This window comes from Mauremys mutica, chromosome 1 (genome assembly GCF_020497125.1).
Source record: "Mauremys mutica isolate MM-2020 ecotype Southern chromosome 1, ASM2049712v1, whole genome shotgun sequence".
In the NCBI taxonomy this organism is placed as follows: domain Eukaryota; kingdom Metazoa; phylum Chordata; order Testudines; family Geoemydidae; genus Mauremys; species Mauremys mutica.
The window spans coordinates 224,964,832-224,988,493 of NC_059072.1; the positions used below are offsets into that span (position 1 = coordinate 224,964,832).

Consider the following 23,662-nt stretch of genomic DNA (forward strand, 5'->3'; position numbering starts at 1 on the left):
GCTCTTATTTTCCTTCCATTCTGCACATAAGGTGGAAAGAACTAGTTTTTCATTTCGGTTGGAAAAACCCCATTGTTCAGTTAGGGTAGACTTATCCAGTTGTTGATGGTCCTCAATGATTGTCCCATTCAGAAGCAGACACCCTGGCACCAGTCCCCCTCTCCTTACCACAAGAAATATGATGCAAGAATACAGCAAAGTCAGCCATATGGGCATAAACATACAGAGGGGCCATAGCACCAAACAGAATTCACACAGTGTACATAGACAGGTCTCCCAAACCACCACAACTGGAATAAGAGTGTCACCAGGGGAAGTTATACTGGTATAACTATAGTGGTTTAAATTCACACCTTGTATATATGGCAAAGGACCAGTACAAGGTAAGGCATTTTTTCTTAAAAATTCCACCCATAGTCCCTAGATCCTGGATCAATAAACATCAGTCTACTAGCTCTCAAAAATATGATCTATTTTATAATCATGATAATTTTTGAGGGCTAGTAGATTGACAAAATAAAACTGTTAGCAGATTTGGTAATTTAAAGGATAAAGCTCTAATTCTGAAAGTCTTATGGATTTGAACTATGTCATTTAAACTGTAGTCTGCCAGTAAATACTGTTAAAATATATAGAGCAGAATCACACAATAATCCACACAAAATAGTAGTCTCTGTACCTCCCAGCAAATAATGGACTGCACGTAAACAGTATTGCCAACCCCAAATGTTCAAAAATCATGAGTCACGCTCACCAAAAATAATGAGATTGGCTTTAAAATCCATGAGATTATTTACAAATGATACATTTGGTTGGGTTTTTTTAATATGCCTTCTGCTTTTTGAGCCTTCACTGGGAGTCACATTTTGACGCTTTCTCCACAGCAACAAGGGCTAGAAACTTACTTTTACTTTAAGAATGAAGGCTAAAATAATCACAAATCCACTTGACTCCAGGAGCTGGGGCTTTAAGGAAAACCATCATTATCATGAGACTCATGACAAAATCATGAGAGTTGGCAACACTGCGCACAGTTCATGCATGCATCTAAGAGAACACAATCTGTTTCAATGTTTATCCTGTCTTTTTATACCCTTTGCTCTGTAGGATATTAGCTATCTAATATTACTAACAAAACACACCTAAGTACTCATTGATTGCTGTTGAAAAATGTAGCACTGGCATGAGATTTATTAAGAGATATTCTATAAGGTAACAGAAGAAAGCTCTTTTTTCAGAGCTATGGGGAGATCTGATCTTGAAATATAGTAAATCAGTAGTTCTCAAATTATGGTCTGAGGAACACCTGCTAGCGAGTGATGGAGAGCTGACTGGCACATGCTGCCAGCTCTTCTCCTTTTTTCCCACATGCTAAATTGCATTAAGACAGTTAAAAATACACTTATAAGCTGTTTTCCTCATAATGAATATCTAGTTGCCACAGTGCTGATATATGTTCATAAATGGGAGGGGAGATGATCAGTGTTATTGTGGAAGGGAGGGGAAGTGGCAATGAAATGATTTCCCTCATAAGATATGGTCCACACTATGTAAAAAGTTAGAGAACCCTTGAAGAAAGAGTTATGAAACAGGTAGTCCTGTGTTTAAATCCCAGGTAAGCCATTAGCTCATTTTGTGACTTCAGGCAAATAACTAAACCCCTTTGTTCCTTGGCAATCTGTAAAACTTGGAAAAAGTACTTCACTGAATACCAGATGCTGAGGGCAAAATGAGAGTTATAATGAAAAGAGAAATCCGCCTTCGGTTGGCATCCCCCAAGACAATGCTATACATATTCATTCTAACGAAGTTATACAAAGCAGCCAGAATTAATAGAATTGCGTGGTGCATTAAGCTGTAATATTTATGTTAGCTAACTGAGGATTACCCATAACCATAGCTTTAAATTGTAAATATTGTAAGCAGGGAGATAATAATAGCCCATGAAATAATTCATTAACTCCCTAGCCATACAGAGCAAGGAAAATGTGGTAAAACAGAAATGTAAACCACTCTCCATGTGTGTCCACAAAAAGAACAGGAGTACTTGTGGCACCTTAAAGACTAACACATTTATTTTAGCATGAGCTTTCGTGAGCTGCAGCTCACTTCTTCGGATGCATAGAATGGAACACACAGACAGGGGATATTTATACATACAGAGAACATGAAAAGGTGGAAGTATGCATACCAACAGGCAGAGTCTAATCAATTGAGATGAGCTATCGTCAGCAGGAGGAAAAAAAACTTTTTGAAGTGATAATTAAGATGGCCCATAGAAGGTGTGAGGAGAACTTAACATAGGGAAATAGATTCAATTGGTGTAATGACCCAACCATTCCCAGTCTTTGTTTAGGCCACAGTTAATAGTATCTAGTTTGCATATTAATTCAAGTTCAGCAGTTTCTCTTTGGAGTCTGTTTTTGAAGTTTTTTTGTTGCAAAATTGCCACCTTCAAGTCTGTCACTGAGTGTTAGAGAGGTTGAAGTGTTCTCCCACTGGTTTTTGAATGTTATGATTCCTGATGTCAGATTTGTGTCCATTTATTCTTTTGCGTAGAGACTGTCCGGTTTGGCCAATGTACATGGCAGAGGGGCATTGCTGGCACATGATAGCATATATCACGTTGGTAGATGTGCAGGTGTACGAGCCCCTGATGGCGTGTCTGATGTGATTAGGTCCTATGATGGTGTCACTTGAATGGATATGTGGACAGAGCTGGCATCGGGCTTTGTTGCAAGGATAGGTTCCTGGGTTAGTGTTTATGTTGTATGGTGTGCGGTTGCTGGTGAGTATTTGCTTCAGGTTGTAGTCAGATTGTAGTTTCCTCAGGAAGTCAGTGGTGTATAGAAAGCACAGGAACAGATCTATACAGACACATGCCTGGAACCCCGACCAGGTGTATTCTATTTGCTACCCAAGATCCATAAACCTGGAAATCCTGGACGCCCCATCATCTCAAGCATTGGTACTTTAACAGCAGGATTGTCTGGCTATGTGGACTCTCTCCTCAGGCCCTATGCTACCAGCACTCCCAGCTATCTTCGAGACACCACTGACTTCCTGAGGAAACTACAATCCATCAGTGATCTTCCAGAAAACACCATTCTGGCCACTATGGATGTGGAAGCCCTCTACACTAACATTCCACACAAAGATGGACTACAAGCCATCAGGAACAGTATCCCCGATAATATCACGGCTAACCTGGTGGCTGAACTTTGTGATTTTGTCCTCACCCACAACTATTTCACATTTGGGGACAATATATATCTTCAAGTCAGTGGCACTGCTATGGGTACCCGCATGGCCCCTCAGTATGCCAACATCTTTATGGCTGACTTAGAACAACGCTTCCTTAACTCTCGTTCCCTAACGCCCCTACTCTACTTGCGCTACATTGATGACATCTTCATCATCTGGACTCATGGAAAAGAAGCCCTCGAGGAATTCCACCGTGATTTTAACAATTTCCATCCCACCATCAACCTCAGCCTAGACCAATCCACACAAGCGGTCCATTTCCTAGACACTACTGTGCTAATAAACGATGGTCACATAAATACCACCCTATACCGGAAACCCACTGACCGCTATACTTACTTACATGCCTCCAGCTTCCATCCCGGACACACCACACGATCCATTGTCTACAGCCAAGCTCTAAGATACAACCGTATTTGCTCCAATCCCTCAGACAGAGATAAACACCTACAAGATCTCTATCAAGCATTCTTAAACCTACAATACCCACCTGCTGAAGTGAAAAAACAGATTGACAGAGCCAGAAGAGTACCCAGAAGCCACCTACTACAGGACAGGCCTAAAAAAGAAAATAACAGAACACCACTAGCCATCACCTACAGCCCCCAACTAAAACCTCTCCAGCGCATCATCAAAGATTTACAACCTATCCTTAAAGATGATCCCTCACTCTCACAGATCTTGGGAGACAGGCCAGTCCTCGCTTATAGACAGCCTCCCAACCTGAAGCAAATACTCACCAGCAACCGCACACCATACAACATAAACTCTAACCCAGGAACCTATCCTTGCAACAAAGCCCGATGCCAGCTCTGTCCACATATCCATTCAAGTGACACCATCATAGGACCTAATCACATCAGACACGCCATCGGGCTCGTACACCTGCACATCTACCAACGTGATATATGCTATCATGTGCCAGCAATGCCCCTCTGCCATGTACATTGGCCAAACCGGACAGTCTCTACGCAAAAGAATAAATGGACACAAATCTGACATCAGGAATCATAACATTCAAAAACCAGTGGGAGAACACTTCAACCTCTCTAACCACTCAGTGACAGACTTGAAGGTGGCAATTTTGCAACAAAAAAAACTTCAAAAACAGACTCCAAAGAGAAACTGCTGAACTTGAATTAATATGCAAACTAGATACTATTAACTGTGGCCTAAACAAAGACTGGGAATGGCTGGGTCATTACACCAATTGAATCTATTTCCCTATGTTAAGTTCTCCTCACACCTTCTATGGGCCATCTTAATTATCACTTCAAAAAGTTTTTTTTCCTCCTGCTGACGATAGCTCATCTCAATTGATTAGACTCTGCCTGTTGGTATGCATACTTCCACCTTTTCATGTTCTCTGTATGTATAAATATCCCCTGTCTGTGTGTTCCATTCTATGCATCCGAAGAAGTGAGCTGCAGCTCACGAAAGCTCATGCTAAAATAAATTTGTTAGTCTTTAAGGTGCCACAAGTACTCCTGTTCTTTTTGCGGATACAGACTAACACGGCTGCTACTCTGAAACATGTGTGTCCAGTTGTCTAAAAGCAACATACCCATTTCTTCTAGCTTAGCTCAGTTTTCTTGACCGCTAAATACTTGCTCTACATCTTTAAAAGTAAAAACTTGATGAAAGCACTGACCCAGAGCTTTGCAGGGTACCATACGGCAACTTTCAGCATTCAGTTTTCAGTTATCCAGGATTCAAGATAAAATCTGAAAAGAGCTATTTACTTTAGAAAATAAAGTCATCTAATTACTGTCTAATGGAGCCTTTGATATCCAAATCCTTTGTACCAAAAGCAAGAGACTGAGTTGGCAGAAGTCTCACATACAATCCATGTTATTCTAAATGCAGTAGATTTAGAAACAGGAATCCTTCCTGATAAAATTGAATGAATCAGATCTGAACTGGAGTTCAAATGGAGTCAGTTTGCATTTTTTCAATATGGATCGGTGTCTGCTACTCTGACGCATGCTAAGAAACCAATGCGGGACTCCTTTCCAGAGCAAGTACTACTCAGGATGAGTAAAGGGTTGGATAATCTGGCCTGTTGTATAGAAATACATAGATAATAATCTTAGTTTTCTCAGAGTCCTCAACAATACTTAGGTTCTTTATTTTTTTAAATTAAACTGTATTTACTGTATTTGCATTAACTAACATACAACAGATTTCATTAATCTCTATCTCATCCACCATATATGGACTTATCATGAATACTGAAATCTTGAAAGAAAATAAACATGAAACTATAAAAAATATGGATTCTACTATCGATCACTTGTCATTATTAATTTTCAAGGTGAAATCACTTTGCCTGTTTCTTCCAAAGCACCAAAGAGCTGAATCCAAAAGAAGAAGAAAAACAAACAAACAAAAAAAACTTATGAAACAAGCTTAAAACCCTCACCTATTTCTTGTCAACTCAGCAATTGTAAAATTGCTTAATGACTTTTTTTTTCCTTTCTGAGGAAAAAAATCCCTTGCAGGCTAAAAACTTATATCTTAAGTTTTTTCACCTGGATCTGTTTTGAAAACAATAACATTTTTACATGCACACACTCCTTAGAAAATATTGTATGGGAAAACTACTATTGATTTCCATGCCAATTTACCTGAGAATATTTCTTGCACAGCTGAGTTTTTTTCATTCTAACCAACTATGCTAGGACAGCAAGCAGAACACTTTAAAGAAGATTGTGCTGCATTAGTACACTGCCACAGGGTGGCTGGCCCTGTAAATGAAACAGGGCTGGTGTCAGAGCAGGTGCTCCCAGTTTGGCCAATTAAGAGAGTGGGGAAGCACCTGGGGCTATAAAGGGTCAGGGAGAAAGTGGGGGAGGGGGAGTTGAGACCCAGTTTGAGAGAGAGACCTGGAAGTTAGGAGACTGGAGGCATTGTGTTGGGAAAGCTGTAGAGAGCAGAGGGCTCTCTGCAGGCCCTCCCTGGTGAGAGGGAGGGATTATCAGAAAGCCAGTGGTGGGGCTGGCCTGCTTCAAGAGCTAGTGCCAGCTGGCTGAAAAGGGCTGAAGTCAGGAGTCGGTGTGGTGGCTAGTTGGTCACTCTGCCAGAGCCTGAGCCAGGACTCTGAAAGGGCTAGGGAGCCAATGGAGGTGCTAGCTTGCTCACCTTCATGAGGCAGAAAGCCATGGCCAGAGAGAAGGTGGGAAAGACCTGAAGGCTGAGAGCAGGAGATGGCCGTGTGAGGCCTATTGGCTCTCTGAGCCAGAAAGCTGCAGGTGGAGGGCAATGGAGGGTTGAAGGTTGTGAGTGACCCGTGGTGAGGGACACCAGAACCACACCAGAGAGCTGGGGTGGGACACTAGGGCTCTACTTAATATTGTGTCTGGACTATGGATGTAGGACTGGGTGTTATGACTTATTTTGTTATGGTTTATGTTCCCGGGGCATTCTTTTATCATCAGTTAATCCCACAAGGGCCAACTGTACTCAAAAAGACTGTTTAGACTATTTCTGAGGGAGGGAAACTGAGGCAGGTGCATGTGTCATGCTACAGCCTGCTGCAGGAGGGCACTCCAGGCGGGCCTGCTTTATCACATACACTAAGGGACTATTCTGTTCTGGTCTTTCTTCCTGTGTCTCACTGAGTCTAATGCATTACTATCCTCAGTAGTGAAACATTAATGTTGGTGCAGTTATTTATCTTTATAATAGTTATTAGCGAGTTTTCAGTTAAGGAATTTGAAGATTTCATCTGAGTCTAAAGTGAAGCCTACTGCCCTGATCTTGGTTGGTGTCAGACTAGAGAAGGGAGGGGCTTCTTGTGAGAAGAATTTGATTGTTTGCTTCCACGGGCTGCTGAATAGCCTGCAGCCCAATTAGCAAGACTTTGGATACAGTCACTGCTTCCTTTTTCTGTTATGGCATCCCACGTTTCCCAGAACCAGGGAGGTGTACTGTACTCGGATGTAAAAACCCCAAATATAATCTTCCTTAGCTATCTATAAATTCTGTTTTATAATCACATGCCTGCATTAGCATTTAATGCTGTCATTTCTGCACACCCCTATATAATGTGTGTACAATATATATCTCGTAAAGAGGAAACCTAGCTAAGAACATTGGGGAAAAAACACTGTAGCATTATATTTCATTGGCAAGAATAATCAGAAAAATAAGCCGTGTAAATAAGAAATTGACCCTAACTGTACAGCATTTCTACACTGTGCATTCATACACCAACTCTGCTACCACTGAGACCTGGCTTTAGTTTGAGCAACTGAAGTCTTTGTTTTTCTTGTACCAATTTAATCAATTATTAATATAATTTGTTCTCTCTGTGTGTGAATAGTACTTTAGGGTCTGACTCTGAAGTGCTGATCACCTTGGAAAGGGAAGGATTTGAAAGAGATACAAAAAGTCTAAATAAGAAGATCAAAAAAAGGGCAAGGGAGTTCTATAAATGAGTTTGCTATTTAGACTTGTACAAGTAAGGGTCCTTCTCTTTGGGCTCTGACTTACACTTTAATAGGATTTTATTTATAGTGTCAATTGGGTTTTTGCAATCTCACTAGTTTGGCAACATATAAGAGAAGTTAAATCTTTCCACCCTGTGCTCTCTTCTGTATTTCTCTGTTATAGTCTGTATTTCTCATATAGGTTGTTTTGAACTATTTTTCTAGAGACCAGCTGTAGATTCAGAAACTTGAAAAACTGGGCTATTGCTAAAACCCTTCCATCTATTTCTTGTTAACAGAACCTTTTCACAGAACAAAACTATTATATTATTATGGACAAAACTATTATAAAGCCCATCCAATTTTCTTAATAGTCTTTTTCATTCAGATGCTCACAGCTCTTACTGACTTCAGTGACACATTCATTCAGTTGCTGAATTTGACCCATATGTTTTTACATTAAAATGAACAAAATGTGAATGTTTGATTACTCTGATCAAATCTAGAAACATACATCTGATAATAATTCATGAGTAGGATCAGCAATACTACACTTAAAAAATGGAGAGAGCTGACTTCATCAAATGTAATCCTTTTATATACTAACCAGCACTAATGTCTTCCTTTTTCATTGGTTGCTTTCCATCCTACTCCAATTACCTGTAGTATGAAATTATCTTTTATAAGAAAAAGGGAGAGAACAGTGGCGTTTTGGACAAAAGTCACAAGACAGAGAACAGTGAAGCTGTCGGTGTGTTTTCTTGGTTCAGTGGTGGAAGAGATGGGAGTCAAGAGGGTCAGAATTTACCTTTATTCCCCATCTTTAAAACTTAGGGCAGTGTTGTAAATAGTGGTTAAAACAAATGTCATGGGTTTTAATTCAAGTTGGGCAACTCATTAACTGTGTGATCTTAGGCAAGTCATTTAACCTCATCATCCCTTATTCACTTCAGCTGGAAAACTGGATAGAAGTGGGGGATTACTGAAAATCAGATGGCACATTTGAACTAAGATTTCCAGAGAAAATAAATTACACCCAAACAAAAAGCAGCACTAGCAGGCAAAGGATAGGTTTCAGATATATGTTGGCTGGCTGGACTTTTAAAGTTTAATCCATGCTCTTCCACAGTGGCCCATTGCATCACCTGACCTTTGCAAAGATGAACTTGTAACTTTAGACTGTCCGATCCTGAGTGGCAGAATGTGTAACATGCCACAGTGGCAAGGCTAAGATGTAGGTTAGAAGAACCATCAAAAGATGCACTAAAGGCATATTCATTAGAGGACGGGCAGTTATTTGTTGTGTGTAGAAAGAGTTATTCCTAAAATGTTGTAAAATTCAGAGGTGAATAACCTTTAGACCATAAGAGGGTTATTGAAAGTAGTGTACATACCTTCCTTAGGGATTCTGCAGGATATTAGTGCCTCAGAGATACACAGTTTAAAATCTAGATCCCATTTAACTCCCAGCCACCAAATCCTCTAAGTACCTGAAATCAGTTTGGCTCTCCTACTTAATGTGCTACAGTTTATCCATATAATGGGTCTTTATTTTCTATTACCTGTCACTTTAAGGAGATTACCCTTGTGTATTCTATCAACATAGCTTGATCTGCAGAAGATTAATTGCTCCTTTTACCAGGTCTGAATAAAGTCCCATTTAACTCTTTGGTATATATATTTTATGAAGGATATGTAGCTTTTGGTTCGCAGCCAATGCGTTTTTTTAATCGAGCTTATTCTTGAATCACATATTCCAGTAATTTGATAAAACAGGGGGACCGGAGGGGTGATAGATATATCTCATACACAAATGCAGTAGAATATCTTAAGTTGAGGTGGCTGAAACAATATTTGTTTATGAAACAAAACAGATGAATGATATTGAATCAGATGATTCAAATGTGTTCAAGAGCAGTAATATTCCTTCAGATGTCATATCCCTTCAGTACTAGCATGTGGCTGGATTCAGTAAACACTCCATCAATATGTTTCATGTCACATAAAGCCAAGCCAGGTTCCTATTCTTTGAATCTACTTACCCTGGGCCTTGTAGAGTTTTAGGAGTCTACTGAGGTGTTTTCTTTTCATTGTTATAATAGGTGTCAGTTAGTGATCATTATCAAATGCTGTAGTGCAAGTCTATAATTGGTGATACAAACGTTGGAAGAATGTGCATACTATTTTCTGCCTCAAATTATTCATAGAAAAATGATTAGCCGCTCTAGCAGTAACAAGGTAATTTTGCAGCTGCATTTTCTGTTTCACATGAGTGAGCCAGAGTTTTGTCCTTCAGCTTTAATTGCACTGCTAGGCAAAAAAGGCTCCTATACTCTTTCCATGCCTGATTATAACTGAGCCAAAAGAACAAGCGTGCATGACAGAAGTTACAAGTACCTACATTTCAGCTGCCCTAGATTTTTTTTAGTTACACAGGGGCAGCTAAATTATAAAAAAATAAAAGAAGCAACATGATGTAATGGGGACTTAATTTCTTTGAGATTTACCAAAGGCAGGAATTTTGTTTTGCCTTTAATATAAGTTTGTATTGTTTCTCTTAGAGAATGATTCTCAGAATTGACTCAATGTAATCTTTGTTTTTAAGATCTGGAAGGTTTTGACTCTGTAGTACCAGTTGCTGAGAAGCTCAGTCATCCAACTACAACCAGACCAAAAGCTACTGGCAGACGACCTCCATCCCAGTCACTCACATCTGTATGTTCATTTTTTCTTCCTTTTTTTTTCAAATTACTTTCTGAATTTTTTTTTCTTGGTAAGTATCCGTGTTATTCAATCCTTTCATTTATGCTTGGGCAGCTGCATCACACATACTAATGAGGTGCTGGAGGTGCCTCTCAGGGAGCCCCTTTTTAAGAGTATGCCATAATTTTGAATATACGTTTAAGAACATTCCCTGTCTAAGAGTTTCACCCACTCTCTGGATACTGCTAGATCATCCCCACCAAGCGTGAGTGGAGCTCATAAAAATACTTCTTAAAAGTTTTTGGAATAGACCAGATTCCACTTTAGCTGTCAAGTACTTTTTAAAAATTTCCCCAAGGACAATATTCCTCAGTCTTTTTAGGGGGTTTTCAAAACTGCCCCACTGTCAAATTATAAAAGTTGAATTCTGTGCTATATTGGCAATAAACACATTATGTTTTTACAGGAACAAAGTATCAACATTTCTAGCAAAGTGAACTTAATGTGCTGTTTCTTTGCCAAATGGTATTGCCTTTTTTCTTGATTGTTATGATTACAAAAAGCATTTTTATTTAAATGGTAAATCAAATAAATATACTGAAGTCCCTCACCCTTCCTCTTTGCAAACATATGCATCCCTGGAAAATGGAGATTTTTCACAGACTAAGGGGAATGTCTTTGTATAAGCCTCTTGTTAAGGTATGGCCTACTCATAACTGACACACACACTCTATATATGTTGCTGTAATAACATGCCAGTTGCAGTTTTTCTGCATATTAAGTCATACTTTTCAATTTTATTATCCAGGCACCTGTAAGATGTTTGCATGTTTTTTCTCTCATACTTTTCTGCCTCTTCTATAAGAGCTGTTATTCTTGACTCATAGTTACTGTGAGAAACTCAAATTTCATCTTTTTTTTTCCACAAGAAAGAAATAGAAAGGGGCAATTGACATAAAACTCCATGTCTTATACATCACTTGCACATCAACTATGACTTTTAGGAAACTCTTGTTCAACAAGTTACACCCAATAAACAGTTTGTCTCAGATGAAGGAATCTAAATGACCTGTTGGTTGTGCCCGGGGTCACTATTTAATAGATCTGAAAACCCAAAAGACACTTCCTGACATCTCCAGATACTAAACATGTGACTGGTATAGGTCACAGCCAGATAAGTTCAGGAGCAACAACAATTAAAGAAAATGAAGAAATGAAAATTAAAGACAGGAAAAGATGGAATTGAAGGGATTGAAGAAGGGGAAAGGAAGAATTTCAGTAGCTACACATGAATTGTTTCCAGTTTATAATATAATAATGTAATATAATATGGTGATTTCCTAATAACAGGCCTTCCCTCACTTATCATGTACCCATGCAAGTACTCACAATGATAAAAAGACAACCTATCCACTATTCACACATCCTGTTCAATTCTGTTACCAAGCAACCCACTAGCTGCAGTTAGCTCTAAATAATGTATTTGTGTTTACTTTCATCCAACAACCAATGACCCAAAGGACCCAGATGTGTATCAGGGCCAGATTAATTTTGATAGGGGTCCAGGTCTGTTATAGTTTTGGGAGTCCCTCTTTGCATATTCAGTTTCTTTCCGTCATTGTTTTACCACCACCTCTGTCCAATGCCAAAGAATCAGTTGTTAAATTACCTTGGTTATTTCAGTTTTCTTTTTTTTACCATATGTGATATGGTAAAGCTGAATTAAAGTTAAAATGAACAAAATCATTTTAATTTGGGGACATAACTAGTAGTAAGGCTTTAATTACCTAATTACCTATAGCAATGATATTCAGTTATATTGCCTGATGAGCCAGATAAGGCAAAGTCCAAATCTTGGTGGGCCAAAGGGCTCTTCAGGTGCTTGCTCTCTAGTGAAACTGCCACTGGCCAGGGCTCACAACCTTTCAAGAGTGGTGTGCCCAATTGTATTTACTAATCTCAAAATAAAAGGTTGAGAGAGCCAGTAGGCAACAGTGCAACAAAATCTTTCAAGCAAATAATTATTTAGATTCACTGTAATGCTATTAACACAGCATGCTATTTATATTAATTCTATTGAAACTGTGAAATTAAAATTATAAATTAAACTCACTAGGAATGAAGGGACATCTAACTTTCTTTTCCTTATTGTCTGAATTTTGACACTTGCACTATCTTTTTTTAAACTTCTGTGCAGCATGTAATCACATGAAAGTATGTCAATTACTTACTCAGATGTTGTATAACTAACTATCTGAGTAAGCTCCTGATTAAAAGTGTACCACTGTAAGTAGAAATGTATCAGCGGATTGTAGCTCTAATGTGTTTAAATGTAAATGAAAAGTTTCTACATTAAATACATGCCATGACCATCAATAGAGGGAAAATAAATTGAAGTGCATCTGCACAGAACCCATCAGTTCTGCCACCTAGTGACCTGAAGAAGAGCTCTGTGTCAGCTCCAAACCTTGTCTCTCTCACCCATAGAAGTTGGTCCAATAAAAGATTTGCCTTACTCACAGTCTCTCTCTAATATCCTGGGACTAATACAGCTACAACATACATCTAGTGCCCCCGTCAATAAAGCCCTCTAGCACCCCCCGTCGGCTGTGCCTCCTCCCCAGCCTCACCTCTGCTCCTACTGGGGTTCTTCATCCCCCTTTTCCAGGCCAGAGAGGGCTGCAGCAGAGTCCCCTCTCCCCCTTCCCAGCAGGGTTCTTCACCTCCCTCCCTCTTCCCTGGTCAGGAGTTACAGGGTGGGAGAGGGAGGAACAGAAAAGCCATCCCTGCTTGGGAGTTGGGGCTGGGGGTGCAGGGGAAGAGCGAGTGGAGCTGCCCAATGCTGCAGAGCTCTTTAGGTTTCTTCCTCTCCTCCTGTGAGCAAGGGCATCTCTCCCTTCCTGTGAGAATAGGCAAGGTTCCTGAGAGGAGAGGGTGGGTGGGGGTCTGCTGAGCTGCTCTGATTGGCTGCTGCTTTCCAGGAAGTGTGAAGGAACATGACTGCCAATTGAAGATGCTATAAATGATATATCAATATCTAGCTCTATAATTTTGCTGCCTCTATAGGCCCTGCATTTATCCAGCCCTTAATGTATGAAGACATAGTCCAGACTACAAGCTCCACATAATAGATCTCCCTTTCATCTGTTAAAATACCATGGAGAGAGAGTAAAGCTATCTTTTTCAAACTTCTCTGAATCTGTTACATAGCTCAAATTGTGCCCAGCTTCCTGGTGTGTGACCAATATCATTTTGCTATTTTAAAAAAAACAAAAGATTTGATAATGCACAAATGCTCAATCTTTTGTGTATAATTTTCATTTTTTGTTTTTGCATGTCGGGATGTCTAAATGAGAGTGTGCAATGGCTAACACTAATGTCTCATGTTCATATGCTGGAAAAATAAAGTGAAGGGAAGGTGAATGGCTTATCGTGGAAATAAAAGAGAACAAAAACGGAAGGTTACATTACTTAAAATAAATCTAAGAGCCAGTTTGTGGTTGACTCTGTGCAAGACGCAAAGTGTGCCAGGTCAGGGGGCAAAGGATGCGATGGGTTTTCCCCTCTTCGTGCTCCTACACAGAAGAGAGACACAACATGGCTTTGGAATGCAGGTGTTGTGTACAGATAGCAGCACTAACCTCTCCAAAAGTAGTAGAGTAAGGCCTGCACCTGACCAAGCCAAATGCACCCTCTCCCAGTGTGGTGGAACAGCAGCATACACACCTTATTAACCTCAGGGAAATTCTGCCTCATTAAACAAAAATTCTTCTGGGGGGGCAGGAAGGCGCTGTGCACCCTCTTCTGAACAAAGAGTGCCCCTAAATTGCAATATAGCCATTACGCATTTCTCATTTCAATACTGATTTTTTCATTTGCCACCCTTTAAAACAAGGTATTAATTAAAACAGAACCTTCCTTTTGAATTATAAGTTGTCTTGTATAACTTTTGATATTATTTGCTATGTAATTTTCTTCTTTTAAAAGTAGTCTAGAATGAAAATATCTGGTTTTACTGTTTTGCCTATCTAGTCCTCCCTTTCAAGTCCTGATTTCTTTGACTCACCAAGCCCTGAAGAGGAAAAGGAAGAACATGTGTCCATTATACATAAAGCAACTGAAGTGTCAAAGAAAACAAAGACTGTTACAATATCACAAGTAAGTTAATCAGACTGTTTTGATTACTCTGCATCTGCTAACTTATCCTCATGTACATGCATTGTCATCTCAGTAACTGAGCACCTCAGGGTAGTTAGTTTTCAAAAATACATATACTGTAATACTTAAGGATTGTCCTACAGTGAAACACAAGATGTAGGCCTAGTCTACACTAGAAAAGGTTTGCCCTTACAGCTAAGTATAGCTAGATGGACAAATCCTCCCACTGTAGACACCTTTTATACTGGCAAAAAAGTGTGTCCCCCCAATATATCTTATACCAACTCCCTGAGCAAAATAAGCTGTACTAGCAACACTTTTGTCGGTATTACTGCATCTATTCTAGCGCTTTTGCTAGTATAAAAAGGTTGCTAAAATCATATCCCTAAGCAACATTACTATACCACAAAAGTTTCTAGTGTAGACCTGGCCTTAGTAATTAAAGATCTGAGTTCTGTTTGAAGTTAGAAAAGTTACTAAATCTCTCTTCACTTCATTTTCCTTTCTGCTTACTTATTAGACGTGTTGTCTATATGTGTAACATTTTATCTTTTCTTTGAGATCCTCAGAGGAAAAATCTTATAGAAATACAATGTATTATTTATGATTATTAAATATTGACCTCAATCAAGGTTTCATCAACGCAAATGACCCTATTATCTGCCTCAGCTATGGTACCCCAGTCAGTCAAAAGCCCAACCAAAGAGGTAAATCTGGCACCATGTCCTTTAGACTGTCAAACTCTGGCAATTGCTGACTCATTGGAAACCAGTTCCAGAGGTTATGAATCCCTATTGGGAATAGCTTATGGATATCTAGAACTCAAGAGCAAAAGCCATCAAACCACTAGAATTAAATCTGAAAGGGAGAAGAGGATGAGATAATTGAGTTAAAACCATTTATGATTTTAAATATTGGTACCAAAACTTTAAATGGTACTGGGTGGGTGAACAGTCGTTAGTGTAGAACATGTCATATTGATAATATATTGTCACTGTAATCTAGAGAAAATGGAACCATGTTAATAATGAATACAGACATCTGTATTTACTGCTCTAAACTATCTTACTGTTCTAGTTAAACTTCACAAGGGAGCTGTGGAGGACTATTGTCAAGGTTTTAGGCACCAAATTTCATTTAACTTAAACATTTGTTTTGTTCTGATTCTAGTTCTCTGGATCCTAAATGTATGAAGCACACTTCTAGAGGAAAAAACAAAAACCCTAGCATGGTCTAGTGGATATCAAACTGGGAGTCAGGAGACATGGGTTCTATTACCTCTACCACCTTTTGAGATGCGTTGTGCCTGTACTTCTGTTTCCTCTTCCACTCTTTGTCGTATCTGCCAAGGGCTTGTCCACATGTAGTTTTTGTACCACTTTCACTAAATCGGTTTAAAAACAGACATATATAGTTTATTCCTGTAAAAATTATGTAGAAGCACTTTTAAACTGTTGAAACCTGCCCACAACAGGAATTGTACCACTCTAAATATATCAATATAAAATCACGCCCCTATCTGAAATAAATTGGTATAAAATTTTTGTGTAGGCCAGCCCTCAGTCAATGATGGGCTGGGCTGAGGGTCCCTGGCAGGCTCAAGCTTAATATTGTGAGTGTTCAGAAAGACAGATTTGAGTAACAGTGGAGTATCATATCCATTGTGCCATATTCAAGCATGTAAAGGTTCTAACCAAACCCATCAGCACGACGGCAGGAGAGTAAAATATACCTAATACTGAGATGTGCTTCCAATTCAGGCAACTTAATATTCATTGTTTTTTGTTAACAGGTGTCTGATAATAAAACTTCATTGCCTCCAAAACCAGGGGGTTTGACTAGTGGGAGTAATATACAAGCATCATTATCCTCCTCATCCTCACCTGCACTTCATTCAGTTACTGTGGGAACAACAGGCCATAGGTCAAATTCCCCGTCTTTGTTCAGTACTGAAGGAAAGCCAAAGACTGAGCTCTCAAGCCAAGGTCCGGCAGCCTTGGAGGAGCTGAGGATACAAGTTAAGGAGCTAAGAACTATCGTTGAGACAATGAAAGACCAGCAAAAGTAAGCATTAGAAACCACACCATCCATTCGAAGCATCTTTACTGTGCTTTGTACCAATCTTTTCCATATAATATGTGTTTGTGTGTGAAATTCCTTTGATCTTTTTGTCAGACAAAAAGATTTCATGAAGACAAATAGATGTTGAGAAAAATATAAAACACTGATACAGTCAATCTGATAGTTTGTAATAGCTTCTCTGGAGCTATGTTGTTTTATCATATAAGTACATGTTTACCTGGACTTTTTAAAAAGCTGAACTGTAGAGGTTAAGGATAGAGGTTATACTGTCTAATACATCAGTGGCCATTTAAGGACTCAAATATGTTGATCTGAAAGCTGAGAAGCATTTCTAGTGGGCTTTTATACAAAAATTCTTCAGTAGTTGTTAAATTGTTAATACAATTGCCCAGAAAGCTGCTCCTCCAAATGATTGTGTCACAAGTGACGGGATTTGAGAGGGTCTGGAGCCCGTCTAACCATGATGTGAGACACTCCAGCCCCCATGAAGTTCAGCCCTGCCATAAGCCAGCAGAGCCTCTCCATCCTGCTTGCAGTGTTCTCACAGGAGGGGAGGGAGGCGGAGCGGGAGGGAGCAAAGAGCACAGCAGCCCAGCATGGCTCCATTCCTTCTGCCCCACTTGCCAGCATGGTGCCTCTGCTCCTCACTGCATTCCCCTGCAGCACCTGGGCAGGGAAGGGGCAGAGAGATGTGAAGAGTCTGTGGGAAAGGGGAGATGAGAAGGGATGCTGCTGTATACCCCCAGGCCTGGGAAAGGGGAGTGAAGACCCCAAGAGGAGCAGTGGTGTGGCTGGGGGGGGGAGGCTGAAATGTGGGAATGGGGACTGATGGGAGTGGGGGTACTGAACTGATGGTGGGGGCTAGGGTGTGCTGCTGGGTTTAAGGAAGTGGAGAAGTCCCGGGAAGGAAGAACAATTAAAATAAAAATGAATTTTTTTAGCTATTTGGACAATTATGAGATTTTTAAAAATAATTTATTGTAACTACAGGATAATGTATATAGTTACACAGTTAGCCAAATTACACAAAGAAAGAATGGTCTAAAATTATTTGTTAAATACTTTGAATGTGACTGAATTATTTAAAAAATAATGTTTAGGGATTATAAGTATCATTATTGCACTGAAATACAGAAAGCTCTGAAAGATGGTTGATGTTGTAAACATATTCATGTAGCTAGAGATCTTTGCAGCTCACATAAATCTATATTGAAAAATAATTGGAAAACTTGATCCATAGTGAGAGTGTTTTGCGTTCTTCTTCGAGAGGTGTCCCTATGGGTGCTCCACTGTAGGTGTCAGTGCGCCCAGTGCCATTGTTCGGAGATTTTTACAGCAGTACCCATATCGGCCACACATGCGCAGAGCCTGCCTCACATACCAGTCTTGTCTTAATAGTGTGCATGCGCGGCCAAACTCTACAGTCCCTGGATGGAATCGGACCTACAGCAGACTCATTAAAACTTTTTCTCTTACCCATTCTACATCCTTTTCCCCCTTAGTTTAGCACTCTAGTTACTAGATAAATTCATCCCTTTAAAAAAAAACACAATTTGTTCCAACTTGTTTCTCTCAGCCTCCAGCCGACACTAATATGCCTGGGCTTCCCAGGATTTAAGCGGTGCACTACGTGTAGGGACGCCATCCCTATCTCAGATGGTGACTCCCAGTGTATAAAATGCCTGGGGGAGTCCCACATTCCTCAAAAATGTGCCCATTGTTCCAAATTAATATCCAGGGCACATAAAGACAGAGAACTCTGAATGAAAATGATTCTTATGCAGAAGTCACTCGTACCTGCTTCTGACCCAGGTACGGGCTCCTCAGTGAACCGCAGCCCTCCCACCTCCAAAAAGGACAAAAAAAGAAAACACCTGCCGCCCTCACCCAGAAGGCAAACATTGGAAGCAAAAAGGTCGCTGAAGCAGGTCTATTTCTTCTATGCAGACCTTCCTTTGATGCACCAGTTCCTCTGGCATTGCGCTAATTCCGCCTCTGGCTATGTTGACAGCACAAGCTCCCGGTGCTGAGGCTTCAGGTTTCAAGTTGCCTGCCTCTCTCATGGCACCGTCCAGCACCGCAATGACCTTGCCGGAACAGACATGGGCTGCGCTTACCTCCACGGCATCTCCAACCTCAGCACATGCATTGAGCACTATGGTGCAGAGAACATCGGTGCCGAATGACCCTACAGTGCCGCAGGCGCTCCTAGCGGAGGGTTTATCTCACACAGGCTCTCCGGCACTGCAGTTCATTCATTCACCGGACCTACAGGTGTCACCTAACCTACAGTCACCACTACTTGACACCTGTTTTTCTCCGGACATTCGCATGCGGTCTAGACAGCTGTCTCTGGATGTATCTCACTTTTCTAGTGATGAGGAAGCCATAGTGCAGGGAGACTTTTCACCCTACCAGTTCTCCCAGTCACAGAGCCAAATCACCACTGATCATAGAAAATCTAGGTCTTTGTTCATCAAAGACCTCCCTCCCTGGTATACAAACCCGTGGATGGCACCATCTATGCCCTTCCTTGGTCAGTGGCAATACTGAGGTCCATGGGCACCATATAAGTGATTCCACTATGATCGCCAAGATGCCAAAAATAGGAACAATGCCACTTCGCCACCACCAGTGCATACAACTACAAATGAGACAGAACAACAAGCTGTTAATCCACTCTTCAATGAACACGCTACACATGCTTCCCCAACCCTTGTGGAGCCCGTATCAACACAGGATGAAGCTATACTGCCTCCCCCACCAACAATGTCGGATGATTTCTTAAAATTTCAAGACCTCTTCAAAAGAGTCGCCAACGAGTTGAGAATTAATCTGGAGGAAGTTTCTGAAAACCAGCATGAGTTGACTGACATCCTGCAACCTTCCTCCACATCCAGGATTGCCTTACCTATAAATCCAGCCATTATGGATCCTGCCAAAACCATATGGCAGACACCAGCTACCAGGGGCGGCTCTACAAATTTGGCCGCCCCAAGCAGTCATGCCTGGGAGGCGCCCCCGAGCCACGGGAGCAGTGGACCTCCCGCGGGCATGACTGCGGAGGGTCCGCTGGTCGCGCGGCTCGGCTGAACCTCCCGCAGCTGCGGGCGGTTTGCTGGTCCGGCAGCTCCGATTGAGCTGCCGCAGGCATGCCTGCGGGAGGTCCACTGGAGCCGCGGGCCGAGCGTCCCCTCCGCAGTCATGCCTGCGGCAGGTCTGCTGCTCCCGGGGCTCCGGTGGACCTCCCGCAGGCATGACTGCGGCAGGTCCGCCGGCCCAGCCTGCCGCCCCCCCGGGAAAGGGCCACCCCACGTGGCTGCTTGCCCCGCTGGGCTCTGGAGCCGGCCCTGCCAGCTACTAGCACATCTCCCTGTAAGCGAGCTGACGGGAAATATTGTATTCCTTCCAAAGGGTCTGAGTTCCTTTTTACTCACCCAGCACCAAATTCATTGGTAGTAGAGGCAGCTAACCAAAAGAACAAACACCAGTTCCCAGGTCTACCCCAACTGATAAAGACAGTAAAAGGCTGGACCTGCTTGGTCGTAAAGTGTATGCTTTGCCTACATTACAATTCCAGATTTCTAATTATGCAGCCATTCTGGCAAAATATGACCAAAAACCATCAGTTTAAAGTCATAGTCTCTGCGGGACAAATTGTCTCCCGTACTGCAGTACAAGCTGTGCTTGATGTTGCTAATACAGCTGCAAGGTCCACTGCTACAGCAGTCATGATGCATTGAGCTTCATGGTTTTCATTGTCGTCTTTTCCTCGCAAGGTTCAGAATACCATCGAAAATCTCCCTTTTGATGATGAAAAACTATTTGCCAGTAACACCAACAATGTGCTTCACTCCATGAAGGACTCGAGAGCAACATTACGGTCTCTCGGTATCCAAACCCTTGCAAATAGGAGGAGACAATATAGATACCAACCTTATCAACATCCATGCTACCCAACGTATACCAAACAAAGTCATAGATCATATGAACAACAACATCAGTGACCAAGATATCAACGTCACCGCAACAATTCATCGGCTCCATGTCAACCCTCTCCCACTAATAAGCAAACTTGAAGGTGTGATTGAGGGTATAGAATACATCATCCCTACTTCAGTGCCCATTCCCTTTCTGTCTCCCCCCCCCATACCCTGTCCCTTTTCAGGGACCCCTCTCACAACAACTGCTCCACTAAGAGGTGCATCACCTCCTCTAATTAGGAGCAGTAGAACCAGCGCCTGACCAACACAGAGGAAAAGGGTTCTACTCCCATTACTTTTTAACACAAAGGAGAACTGGGGGATGGCGACCCATTCTTGACCTCAGATGCCTCAATAAATTTGTTAAATACATTTTTTTTTAAAAATGGTGACTCTTGCAACCATAATTCCAGCACTGGAGCAGGGAGATTGGGTTTCAGCCCTCGATCCATAGGATGCTTATGTTCCTGTGACCATACATCCTGCCCACAGATGTTTTACCGTATTCACTTCGTTCTGGGCTCACAACACTACCAGTACAGGATCCTACCTTTTGGCCTCTAGACAGTGCCTCATGTCTTTTCCAAACTCCTCGCAGTCATAACAGCTCATCTCAGAAGTCAGGGAATCATAATTTTTACTTACCGCGACAACTGCCTTTTCAAAGCCAGGACCCTCCAAGAAGCCATTCAGTCCACCCAACGGACAGTCCCATGTTTCCATGCTCTTGGCCTGTGAATATACAAAGAAAATCTTCACTCACTCCCACCCAACAACTGAAGTTCATAGGAGCACATTTCGACTCACGCAAAAGAATAGCATCTCTCCCACTCCACCTTTTTAACACCATCAACCTTTTCGTTCCCAGGCTGTGCAACAGTCCACAAGTGGCTGCACGAGCTTGCCTACAGCTCCGAGGCCACATAGCCTCTTCCTTTTGTAGTCAGGAATGCTCACCTCTTCATGAGGTGTTTCCAAAGCTGGATTCCACTGTCTACAGACAAATGTCCATGGTCTGAACAAACTTTTATATGTACCTCCCAGAATCAAGGACTGCCTCCACTGGTGGACATTGCCTCACAAACTTCGCTCTGGGATCCCCTTTCTACTGGAAATCCTGTCGGTTGTCATAACTACAGGCGCATCCCTTACAGGATAGGGAGTACACATGCCCCAATACACTGCCCAGGGGCTTTTGTCTCCTGCCGAGACGTCCCTTCACATCAACATCTAGAACTCTGAGCGATACATTGCCTTCATATTCTATGTAAACAGGCAAGGGGGAGGGGCGATCCCACTCCCTTTGTACAGAAGCAATGAAACAATGGAACTGGTGTCTCAGACACAGTGTCTGAATATCATCTGCATACTTACCTGGCTCTCTCAATACCACTGCAACGACTTCAGCAGAAGATTTCTCATAGACCACAAATGGGAAGTAAATGAGGATATAGTACTAGACATTTTCCACACATGGGGATACCCAGCTACAGACCTTTTCACAACTGCAGCAAACAAGAAATGCCCAAGACTTTGTTCCAGAGCGGGACTAAGCAAACACTCCTCGGGGGATGCTTTCATGTTCCCATGGAACACTGACCTAATGTATGCATTTCCCCGATACCACTCATACACAAATTATTGATAAAAATATAAACAGACCGAGCCAGGGTCATAATGGTAGCCCCATATGGCCCAGACAGGCATGGTCCCCTTTCCTTACCAAGATGTCGTTTTCCGCACCCATCCCACTACCCTCCGCCCAACTTTCTTGTCCCAACAACATGATCTACTACTCCACCCCAATTTAATCATGTTACACCTCAAGGTTTGGCTCCTTCGTGGCTCTCTCATGCCAAGCGAACTTGCTCGGAGCAGGTCTGAAATGTACTCCTTCATAACACAACAAATTCTACATGCACCACCTGCCTTCATAACTGGATAAGATTTACACACTGGTGGGCTGTCACAAAAAACGCTCCTTTTTTTCCCGCGCCTCTTCTGCTAATCCTCAACTATCTGTTAGAGATTAAACTCTCTGGACTCCCCCTGAGTCCCATCAAAGTCCACTTGGCTGCAATTACAATGTTCCATGATGCCATCGATGATAGGACTATCTTTGCTCACCCCATTACTAAGCGATTCCTTAAGGGACCCCATATCCTATACCCAGACATCAAACTGCCTAATCCACCTTGGGACCTTCCCTTAGTCTTAACATGCCTAACCCAAAAACCATTTGAACCATTAGCCACATGTTCCCTCCTACATCTCTCTGTGAAAACTGCATTTCTGGTAGCAATTGCCTCTGCAAGACGCACAGGAGAAATCACAGCACTCACGGGAGATCCGCCATACACCATATTTTTTAAGGACAAAGTCACCCTACGCTTACTCCCTGAAATTCTACCAAAGGTGCACTCATCTTTCCACATCAATGAGCCTATATATCTCCCTACCTTTTCCAAAACCACATGCAAATTCCTTTCAATCTATGATGCATGCTTTGGACATGTGCAGAACTTTGTTGTTCTACTTCGACAGGACTAAAACCTTTAGGTGTTCCGACAGGCTATTCATCCCCATTGCAGAATGCTCTAAGGGCTCATTTATCTCTAATCACAGACTTTCCAACTAGATCTCAAGTTGCATTTGTCTCTGTTATCAACTACAGAACGTGACTCCTCCTACTTTTATCAGGACTCACTCCACCAGATCCATGGTGGCCTCAGTGGCCTTTCTATATAACGTCCCCCTTAAGGACATTTCCAGAGCTGCCATTTGGGCTTTTGAAAATACGTTTGCAAAATATTATGCTCTTACACAGGACCCATCACCGATACGCAGATCCAAAGTCCCTACCCTTGAGAGATACTGCTTTTCAGTCACCTACAGTGGTGCACCCACAGGGACACCTCTCGAGGAAGAGGAAGTAACTCACCTGTGCAGTAACTGACATTCTTTGAAATGAGTGTCCCTGTGGATGCTCCACTCCCCACTCTCCTCCCCTCTACTTCAGAGGTGGGGCAGCCTCCGTTGTAG

At 41.7% G+C, this 23,662-nt stretch overlaps 1 protein-coding gene across 6 annotated transcripts in view; it reads left to right on the forward strand.

Moving 5' to 3' along the window:
- Nucleotides 1-23,662, forward strand: part of SH3KBP1 (SH3 domain containing kinase binding protein 1) — a 351,211-nt gene that overhangs the window by 322,468 nt on the left and 5,081 nt on the right. For 3 of the 6 annotated variants that reach the window (XM_045014513.1, XM_045014730.1, XM_045014887.1), the window contains 4 exons: nt 10,300-10,409; nt 14,430-14,555; nt 16,348-16,619; nt 17,030-17,032. In XM_045014513.1, coding sequence (XP_044870448.1) covers nt 10,300-10,409; nt 14,430-14,555; nt 16,348-16,619; nt 17,030-17,032 — 511 coding nt within the window. Of the gene's footprint in view, nt 1-10,299; nt 10,410-14,429; nt 14,556-16,347; nt 16,620-17,029; nt 17,033-17,531; nt 17,534-23,662 lie in introns of all 6 variants that reach the window. The other 3 variants (XM_045014575.1, XM_045014816.1, XM_045014652.1) reach the window with 2 other exon arrangements.